General features: G+C 54.2%; 1 protein-coding gene across 12 annotated transcripts in view; it reads right to left on the bottom strand.

Moving 5' to 3' along the window:
- Positions 1–1,007: 1,007 nt before the first annotated feature.
- The window catches only part of DZIP1L (DAZ interacting zinc finger protein 1 like), a 47,351-nt gene continuing 37,893 nt past the window's right edge, over positions 1,008–10,465 (bottom strand). For 6 of the 12 annotated variants that reach the window (XM_067737717.1, XM_067737711.1, XM_067737718.1 and 3 more), the window contains 6 exons: positions 10,275–10,408; positions 8,172–8,367; positions 5,296–5,512; positions 4,698–4,870; positions 3,491–3,630; positions 1,008–1,936 (listed from right to left, as the gene is read on the bottom strand). In XM_067737717.1, the coding sequence (XP_067593818.1) occupies positions 1,775–1,936; positions 3,491–3,630; positions 4,698–4,870; positions 5,296–5,512; positions 8,172–8,367; positions 10,275–10,408 (1,022 nt within the window). In that variant the 3' untranslated portion in view covers positions 1,008–1,774. Of the gene's footprint in view, positions 1,937–3,490; positions 4,485–4,697; positions 4,871–5,295; positions 5,513–8,171; positions 8,368–10,274; positions 10,409–10,465 lie in introns of those variants that run through there. The other 6 variants (XM_067737710.1, XM_067737712.1, XM_067737716.1 and 3 more) reach the window with 5 other exon arrangements.

Here is a 10,465-nt window from a genome sequence, read left to right as displayed (position 1 = left end):
GCCCCAGTCCGGGAAGATCCCACATGCCGCGGAGCGGCTGGGCCCGTGAGCCATGGCCGCTGAGCCTGTGCATCTGGAGCCTGTGCTCCGCAACGGGAGAGGCCACAACAGTGAGAGGCCTGCGCACCGCAAAAAAATAAAATAAAATAAAGGTATGAGATCCACAAAGGGAACTTACTCCCCAGGAGCTAAGGGATGGGCTGACCCGAGTCCCACGTAAGGCCCTTCATAAGCTAGCCTCTGGCCTCACTGAACAGCCTGGCACCATGATACCCCCAAGCCTCCTTTGCCCCAGATCCCCTTTGCCCTCTGCAGTGCCTTTCCTCCTCACTTGCCCTGGTTCCTCCTGCTAGAACTTCAGGGCTTAGCCCAGGTATCAGGACCACGCAGAGGTCAAAAGAAGCCTGGCTGGAGGGCTGGGGAGAGGGACAGGCCCAAGGTAGTGGGGAGAGATAGGTGAGGCAAGACTGGCCACGAGCTGAGTGGACAACGGTTGAGGTTGGGTGTTGGGGACATGGGTTCATCACGCTATTCCCTCTACTCGTGAGGCCTGGAGGTGCACGGCTGGGTTTCCCTTTAGGGAAAACAGTGGCTGTTCAACTAGGTCTCACTCGCCTGGGCACCCCAGCCAATGGCCAAGCTGGCTGGGGGCATGAGGTCCTGGCCACTCCTGCCCAGTGGGGACTCCCTGGTGGGCAGTGCCTGCTCTGGAACTCCCACAGGGTTGGTGGAGATGTCAGCCGCAAGGTGGTCTGGGGCTCCCCCCTCCCCACTCCTGCTTCCCGCTCTCCCTTCTCCCACAGGGGTCAGACCTGCATTGCACGTGAGCGCTTTCCCTGCCCGATCCGGCTTCCTCCGCCGGTGTGACTCCCCGGCAAACCGACTGCAATCCTATCTCCATCTTGGCAACTGCACCCCAAAGGCCCTAAACTGACACCGTTGGGGTACAGATGGCTCCAGCCCCCACCCAGCCCCTGCTAAAGCGCCAAAAACAGGAAGAAATACCAGAGAGTGAGAAACATTGTACTGTATTTAAAGGGTTACATATAATAAATTAATGCTTTTCAAATTAAAAACAATACAGTACTTATATACCTAACCTAATTTCAGAAATAATATCAAAAATTTAATTTGTGGTGTTTTGGGGATATGAGGCCCTCCTTCCCTCCCACCCACAAGCAGGCCCTGCCAGACATCAGCTCTGGGAAGCTCTCCAAGGTCACCCCAGGCTGCACTGGGAGGCTCTGTCTGCACTCCCATAGCATCCTAATCTCTGTCAACAGATTATGACCCTGTACTTTTCACCCCCCATCTCTGCCTCTACCCCAACTCAGCAGTGAGAGGCTGGAGGACCTCAGTAAATGGCTTTGGGTCAATCAGTGAATGACTGGCTCAGGCATAAGTCCCCAAAAGGACCCCATAAAAGACCCATCTCTACAGCGTTTCTGCAGGTTTACAAAACACTCCGGACTGGAGACCAGGGGTTTCCTTTCAGTCTGGAGTGAACGTGGAGGTGGAGGAAGGATGCTGCTCTGAGGTCCTGTTACAACCCTTTCTCAAGCCCTGGGACCCAGGGGCACTGCCAGGGCCCCTCACAGGGGGCGGGAGAGATCATATCCATCTTCTGCTCTGCTTCTCTCCAGGGGAGAAGACCTCTCAGTTGCTGGTGACGACAAGAGGCCCAGCAGCCCCATCTGTTGGGGGGGACCGTGAGCCAGCCCCACCCAGCTGGGCGACGAGGCTGGTCCTCTGGCCACCAGGCTCTGGGACAGGATCACCAGCCAGGGGCCCTGGGCTGACCAGGGCTCCAGGAGCTGGCACCAATCTTCTCTGGGAGCTTCGAGCGAGACAAGGGCTTTGGTTTCTCTCTCTGGATCACGTCCTGGGGGAGATCTTCCAAGGAAGAGATCTCCAAGTCACTCTCATCTTCAGAAAGCTGCAGGGAGGGGAGGGGGAGAAGAAAATGCATCTGACAAGGGAGGATGGATGTGCAGGACGGACATGGGGACAAAATGCGGATTTGGAAGAAAGCAGGAGGGGGATGCTTCTCCTCCTGCCTTCTCATTTCCCTGAGAACCTGCTTCAGAGACCTGGGGTCACAGCAACGCAAACACCCCTGAAATTCCACTGGCCACACCAAGGCAAGCTCCTTGGAGAGGCCTGTAGCAGAGCAGGTTGCTCTTGTTGTAATTTAAACTTTGTCCAGATTTTTTAACTGCCCACAGTGATGGATCTGGAAGCCTAGAGCCTCAACTTCTCCAAATTCCTGAGCTGACGCACCAGGGGCTAACACGCCCACCCCACCCGCCACAGACTTCTTGTCTAGGGGCTGGGAAACATTCTGACCATAGGAGCGTGAGGGGAACTCGAAGTGCCAGGAATCTTTCGTCCTGGAAAGGGTCTGGGCTGGGGCCAACTGAAGAGCCCAGAATGGGCCACGGTCCCAGGCTGTCCTGGAACCAGAGCCACGGTCAGTGCCCAGGTCATTTGCCTGGAATGTAAGGCCAACCAATCAGAAACCAGCAGGGCCCGGGGGCGGCAAGCAGGCTCCGAGCGGTGCCTCAACCTGCTTAGGGCTGTCGGTGTTCTTTCACAACATGGGAAAAGGGATGAATACTTTTTAAATCCTTTAGACTCATTACTCGCAAACACACATGGGCTGCATAATAAACCAAACATGTCATGTAGTACAAGGTAGGTATTTGGGGTTGGGGGAGTATGCTAGGGAGAACCAAAAAGTGATGGCCCACTCTTTCTGAATTTTAGGGCAATGGCATCCCAGGACGCGTCTTCTTGATTGAGAAAGGAGTGTAAAGTAATAAGAGCTCGAAATTTTTCTGCCTAAGACAGCAACAGGAATATGGAAGTTGTTCCCTGATGGGGGGCGGGCAGCGAAGAGGACGTCCTGACGGGAATGGTCTGGAAGGCTGAGCATCTGAGGTCTAAATCTGATGGCAGCTGGAGCCTGAGAGAGGCAAGGCCATCGAGACATTCTTAGTGATGAGAAATGGCCTTGAATATTTAGTCTAAATATCCCCATTGTGGGTTGTGGCCTATCTGACGTGCTGTGTGATGCTACTCCAACACTCCACCCTGTGAAGCAATCTGCTCTGCACACAGCCTTGCGCTGGGGTCCTCGGGGCATGAAGGAAGGGGGAGGGGTCGGCTGTGGGGTGAGGCGGAGCCGGAAGAGAGCAGCTACTGCAGGAAGCCAGACACAGAGCTGGGTCCAGGCTCTATCAGAGGCAGGAAGTGGGAGCGTGTGCGGCCCGGAGACACAACCCACTGAGCGGTTGTTCGTATAATGAAACAACAAGCACTGGAAAGTGGCCATCCCTCTACCTGTGCAAGGGCAGAGGGGACAGTGACGTCACCCACAGTGTCACACCAGGGCCCAGGCTGACGCTCGCTGGACCCTCCCTCAGTCCCCCAAACTCAGAGCTGGCTCTGTAGGGAATTGCAGGGCAGCCTCCAAGGTCCTACAGCCTACCTGGGGCTTCCCTCCTGGCACAGCAGCCCTCTGTGGCCCGGCATTGGGCTTGCAGAACAGACCGACCTCTCCAGCAGGCTTCTTGGTCGAAGCCTCCAGCTGCTTCTCATGATTTCTGACCATCGACCGCACCAGTGTTCCTGGAAGGCAACCAGGGGGAAAAGCCCGGAGTCCGAATGCAATCATCCTTATGGGTCACATCCAGGCTCTGGTGTGGATAAAGGGAGCATGGAAAAGGGTCAAGAGGAAGAAGGAAGGGCAAAAACAGTAAAAGAGGGGCAAAGAGAGAGAGGCCCAGGCCAGCGTGTGCTTGGAACATCCTGTAAGTGTACAGTGCACTTAAGGACACGGCTGGGTACACGGGCTTAGGAAGCTGCCCTTCCCTCTCAACGGGAGGCCGGGAGGAATCCCTGCTCAGTTGGTACATGAACTGCAAGACTAGCGTGCAGTTCCTCCTCCAACACCTTCACAGAGAAACGAAGAAATATCATCAATATAAATTCGCAAAGGAGGGCTGTGGGCCAGACACACTTTCTGTGAACTCCACGCAAGAAGGGGGCTCAGCAGTGACTACGTTATCAACGGATTCTGATGACGTGGGAGAGCAAGGTGGGTGTCCAGACCTCAGGACCGGCCAAGAAGCAGGGAACTAGCCACGGACTTCCAGGACTCAAACATCTGGGGCCTGAACAGAGGTCCGGAGCTACGACAGCCCTCGGCTCATTGATTCATGCAAAAACTGTTTGTTAAGGGCCTAATGTGTACCTCGCCCCTCATTACCCATCTTGTCTGGAAACCTCATTTTACAACAAAGGAACCGAAACCCTTCACACAAGCACACGCAGGGAGCAAGTGACAGAGGCTGACGTGTGTCCGAGGACTTCGGATTCCCGGTTCCTAGATGTTTACACCCTATCATCTCGCCTGGCAGGTCGTCAGTACTTCTCCAGAGATCTGGTTCTGGTGGTCGACGGATTGGCAGGCTTGGAACACACTGTGGACAAGAAGAAGTACTGCAGGATCCATGGACACTGGACTTGGCAGATAGAGCTGGGCTTACACCCCAGCGCTTCCACTTACTGACTTTGGAAAGACAAAAGTTCCATATTCTTTCATCTTTGGCTAGAAAATGCAACTGAAGCCAGAAGCTACAAGCCTCTTAACACTTTTATAAGAAAACCTTCCTCTCCTGAGGAAGCCAGCGCACCTGAGCTCTTGCCAGGCATCTGGGCGCTCCCCTCCGAAGTCTCGGTGTCAGACCAGTCCGAGTCATCCTGCGGCCAGGGCCCCATCCTCGAAGGAAGTCTCGGGGGCTGGAGGGACACGTGAGAGCTGGCATCTGCCTCCGAGGCCTCTTCAGAACTGAACGGGGGCGTACTGCTGAGGAAAAGAAGAAACGGGCGACGTGTGGGCCGGAAGGAGGACGTTCAACGCCACACTTCACCACTTGCAAGCTTGTTTGGTTTGCTCAGAGCCAGCCCTGCTCCCTCCCTGGGCCCAGACGCCAGCCAGGAGTCATCTGGAGAGCAGCAGCCACACCAGCTCCTCCGTGAGCAGATGAAGACCCAGCCCCTCCAGCGTGGCAACCGAGGCTTGGGGACAGGGGAGTAAGGGGAGGGTAGGTGTGTCCTGGCTGGGAGCAAAGGACCCCGCTCTCTTCATGGGAGCTAGGGCTGGACCGCACCTGAGGCCCTTCCTGTTCACTTCTGCCTCTGCCCCTCCCCTGTCTGCAGAAGGTTGTGGGGGGCCCAGGACAGGGCGGGAGCCACACCACAGACCCAGGGAGATCGCAGAGCCTGGCTCACCTCAGCCCGGGCCCCAGGGAAGGCGGGGTGCTGGAGGGGCCAGGCGCTCTGGAGCCAGGAGTAGGGGTGGGCCCCTGAGCCAGGCCCGGGCCATGGCTGCCGCGGCTCTGAAGAGGTGACACGGGGGACTCTGCCAGCTTGGATGACTGTGCCACGTGCAGGGTCCTGGCCTTTGTCTGGGCCTCTTTGGTGACCGGTGTGCTCTGCTGGCTTTTGACTAGAAACACAGGTAAGAGTGAGTTTCAGAGCATACTCATCTGGGCCCTCGAGCCCGAGAGAAGCAGAAAGAGGTTCCACAGACGGCAACTGGGCAAGTCACTCTGTGCAGAGCACCATCATAATCACAGCGGATTTAATAATTTCCCCCACCCCAGGTGTCCTGCTGCTGGCCAGACCTGGGGCCAGGACCCACGGTTTCATCAGAGACCAAGAGAGCAGCTGGTGTTCCAGGGTCATGGCATCGTTTCGGGAGACCCGCGGGAGGCAGCAGGTCTGAAGAGGGTCCAACATGTCTGCAGCTCCCCCAACACAATCGTAGAAGCTGGCCTCGCCAAGGCCACCTACTCCCCTCTCTACCCAACCCAAGTAAGTGGCTGCTGCTGGAGCACAGGCAGCCCTGCAGGAAGGCCCTGCTGCCACGAGAGGGCGCCGGTGGACCACCTGGGCCATCGAGATCCACACACCCGCCTCCCAGAACTCAGCTTGTGCAGGAGTGCTTAAGGCAGGCAATTAATACAGCCCCTCCAGTTCTCGAATCACAAGGGGCGGGCAGTAATGCAGGATTGGCAGTTTTTTTATGGGAAGAGAAGAGGAGAGAAAGCGCATCACAGGGAGTCCGAGTAAGTACTGTTTCATCAAACTCGTACACGTGTGGACTGAGCCACAGCATAAAATGCATTTCTTACTGTAGTTCGAAGTTCGAAAAGACGGTTCAAAACGCACAGCTCTCGGAGAATGCATTTACACAGAAGTGGGGTTTCCAGGAAAGAGTAAACTGAAAGGAGGGTGAACTTGCTGAGGGAAAATAGCAACAGCTACAGTTACTATGCACAGACCAAGCTAAGCACTTTACATCCAACATCCATTTAGCCCCAGGCAGGCCCAGGTCGTCAGTCATCCCAAATCTAGGGCTCTTGCCACTGCCTTGCCTGCACCCCACAGCTCTGCCCCAAAACAAAAGAGGCATCCTCTGAGCAGAGACGGGAGGTGAGCTTCCGTACAGCACTCATGGGGCCTAGAAAGAGAACACGTGGGTGCAGAGCTGGAAGGAGGCCTACGAAATGCCGAGAGAACAGTGTTCATCTCACAGGTCAGTGATGGGCCCTGGAGAAGGCAGGACCCAAGGCCAGGGAAGTGGAGACAGAAGGTGGGGGCCAGGGGAGGTTCCCACTGCAGGCTCTGGGACCAAGCACTGGAGGGGAGGGAGGGGAGCACCTGGAAGAGCAAGAACACTTTCTCTTCTTTTGGAAACCAGGACTCAGAGGGGGCTTCCATTCACCCTCCTTCGGGCCCGTCCCCTCTCCGAGCTGCCCCAGCCTGTGCTTGGCCCTGTCACATCACCTAGTCCTGGCTGGTTTCCAGCTAAGGGAGCAGGCCCCAGCCCAGGTCAACCTCAGTAAACACTGCACTCAATTAAACAAATTAGGAATGAATGAGCATTTGAGGCAGAGGGTTATGTGAAAGGCAGGTTAGCAGCCAGGACAAACACCCTTCACTCTGAGATTTCTGTACAAGACTAAAAACTATCCTTTCCTTAGAGCTTTTAAGGCCAGAAGTTTAAACCAAATACAAGAGAGTTACCCAGATCATCGACACAATTTTCACCATATTCTCAAAGCAACTGTCCTGTTGTCTATTTAACATTTTTATATAAAATGACACCACTTTTAAACATAAAGTACCCACTTCATACTTATGCAAGTAATAATTTCCATGAGCTCTCAGGATTACTATGTTAGTAATATTTTTCCAATGTACATGAAGAAAAATAAAGATTAAATCTTGAAATTATTGATTCATGTACCAACTAAAATCAACCCTCATAGCCCCCAGCGATGGGTGGACCACACTCTGGAAACTTCCTTTGCATACAGAGCTCAGGTTGGGGCCTGCCTGGACACAAGGAGACAGCAGAAGCGACGTTCCTCTGGCTGCACACGTCCATGACCGAAAGGAGCTAGGGCATCACCCGGCCTGTGGATCTGAATCTAGAGATGGGGGCTCCTGAGCCAAAGAACACAGTTCCCTTGCTCCCTGCATGCCCTGAGGACAGAGAGCGGAGGGTCCTCGCCCACATACTTCAGTCCTCCACAGGACCCACAGGGCCTTTCAATATCACAAATTCCAGGGACAAAGCAGCGGCTGGACCCGGCCCAGGAGACATCTGAGTTCTGAGGACTTGTCCGCCTGCCAAACTGGCCCAACCGCTGCCCCAGAGCCGAGTATTCATTTGACGGATCCTTGCCTCCATCTGCAGCCTCTGTGCTGACAGGCCTGGTTTATAGAGCCACAAACAGAATGGGCTGCTCTCTGTTGCGGCAAAGCTCAACTTGTGATCCAAGCAAGTAAAACAGTGCAGAGCTAAGCTGCTGAAGCGGGCAGTGCACCGGAGCAGGGCCAGCTCAGGGCTGAGCACAGCTCTGGTCCTGGCTCTCCTCTGCTTCCCCGAGGGACTCTGGTGCCCACCCCACCCCATCCACAGACTCTGTTTTTCCAGCAGAAGACTTTTGGACTCAGACACCTGGGAGGACCCTGTCGTCTGGCCCTTCAGAGCAAAGCCCTGGATGTGGACGGGGGGGATTACGCACCCCCTTATACGCAAACAAGCCTGCACCCTCGCAGGTCACAGCCCCGAGCAAGCCCACTCGCCAGCTCACCTGGAGCCTCGCCGTCTGGTTGGGACACCGGAGCCCTGTTCCACTGTCTCTCCTCCTTCACTCTGCTGCTGGCTTCCTTGATGAGCTTCTCCCTCAGACTCAGAAATTCAGAAAACCTCCCCGCCTTCTGCTCCCGCTGGGCTCGCAGGAGGGACTCCAGGTGTCGGAGGGTGTGAGCAGGGATTCCCTTTGCATCCTGGAAGACCACAGAGGTTCCCTCTGGAGATGGGCTCCCCTTCTCCTTCCCTAAGCCTCTCAAAGCTGCTGCTGGCCTGGGAGTCACTGGGATCAGTGCCGGTGCTTCTGGGAGAGGAGCTGAGCATTAGAGCAGGGCGAGCAGGCTGCTGAAAGCAAGGTGGGCTAGGACCTGGGGGCCCCAGCAAAGCACACACAGCAGGATGGTACAAAGGGGCTACGCACCAGTCCATCGACATCGAGCATACAGGCTTAGGTGGAACATGCCTCTCCACCACCCGACCGAATCCTACAGTGGGGAGACCATGGCTCGCTCCTTTTTGTACCCCCAGGCACTATCGTTATGCTGGACACATTGTCCTCCGTGGCTAACAAGATTTGAAAACATCAACTGCAAAAAAACAAAGCCAGGCACCCTTCCAAAACCTACTGGAACTTGCTTGGGCTTTTGACATCCACCTAGAGCCCATGAGAAATCATTTAAGATTAGAAAGAAATGGTTTAATCAAGTCTGAACGTAAGGCCAGAGTTAGATTGAGCAGTAGTTGAAAACAGTCAGTGATTAGGGGGCATCCTTGCTACATTAAACCTAGGTGTCTGTTGTTTTTTTTTTTTTTTTTGGAATTCTCAACGATGCGATGCTCAGCTTCTTTGATAACAAGGTGTGTTTTTTAATAAAAGATGTCACTGGTCTTCCCCGGTGGCGCAGTGGTTGAGAATCCACCTGCCAATGCAGGGGACACGGGTTTGAGCCCTGGTCTGAGAAGGTCCCACATGCCGCAGAGCACTAATAAGCTCATGCACAGCAGCTACTGAGCCTGCGCTCTAGAGCCCATGAGCCACAACTGCTGAGCCCGTGAGCCACAAATACTGAGCCCATGTGCCACAACTACTGAATCCTGTGCGCCTAGAGCCCATGCTCCGCAACAAGAGAAGCCACCACAATGAGAAGCCCGTGCACCGCAGCTAGAGAAAGCCCGCATACAGCAATGAAGACTCAACGCAGCCAAAAATAATGCCTTTCATGATAATATGCATTCTCTGGTTGAACACAGGCATGTAGGGACAATGGTGTTCAAATGCTAATTTGTACCAGAGTGTTCAGAGCCTGCTCCACCCACAGCCACCTGCTGAGTGGGCATGGCCACGTGTGCCACCGATGAGGGACACTTCACCCAAGGGGCCCCTCCAAAGGCCACACTGAGCCAATTAAATTCCCTCTGTCAGAAACAGAGACACAGCCCTTTGGGGCACATATAGTCCCTTTGTGCAGGAGAAGATGGAACATCTTGTTTGATAGTTCCACTGAGACTCTATCCAGTTGGAGAGGAGTAATCTGTCAAAGTAATATCCACATATCGTCCACCGTCACACCTGGACCTTCAAGCTAAGGCACATCCCCTTATTATTCATTCTATAGCATCCAATACCTCTCTTGCAGAGTATTTCTCACAATGGTAAGTTATTAAATGTCTGGACAATCATTGTTTAATACCTGAGTTCCCTACCATTTGTAAACTCGATGAAAAAAATTATCAGTTCTGTCTAATTCATCACTGTATTCTCAGCATCTAGTACACTACTTAGCACAAAGGTGCTCAATAAATATTTGTTGAATACGTGAACAACAACAACAAAATAGAGACGCAGAAGAAAGTAGCCAATGAGTGGAGAGCAAGGAGAAGTCAGGACACAGGGTGACCTCTCAGGAAGCCATTGGAGGAAACAGAGAAGAGACCACAGTGTCAGCTGTGCAGATTTATATTCCTGGATACCAAAGGTGCCCCACTGGAACAAATAAGATGAATCAGCTTACAACATAAAGAACAATCGACCCTCTGTCGGTTCAAGAATGCCCTGTGTCTAAACGGCAGGTACCGGCCCTGCCACAGGGGCCCTGGAACTCACTCGCTTTATCCCCATGCTCTCCAGCTTCTCCTCCAGGGTGTCCTCCAGGACTGGCCTGAACTGCTTCAGCAAGGTGGGGTTTCGACTGAGAGCAGCCAGCACCTTCTGCTGTCCACTGCGGGAGTCCTCCAGCTCTGCAGCACAAGACAACCACCAAGGTCAGCCTGGGTGCCCGAAACCTCTACTCCCAA

This window comes from Pseudorca crassidens, chromosome 5, assembly GCF_039906515.1.
Source record: "Pseudorca crassidens isolate mPseCra1 chromosome 5, mPseCra1.hap1, whole genome shotgun sequence".
NCBI lineage: Eukaryota > Metazoa > Chordata > Mammalia > Artiodactyla > Delphinidae > Pseudorca > Pseudorca crassidens.
The sequence above is the reverse complement of the archived record's forward strand: the minus strand, read 5'-3'. Positions and strand labels throughout refer to the sequence as shown.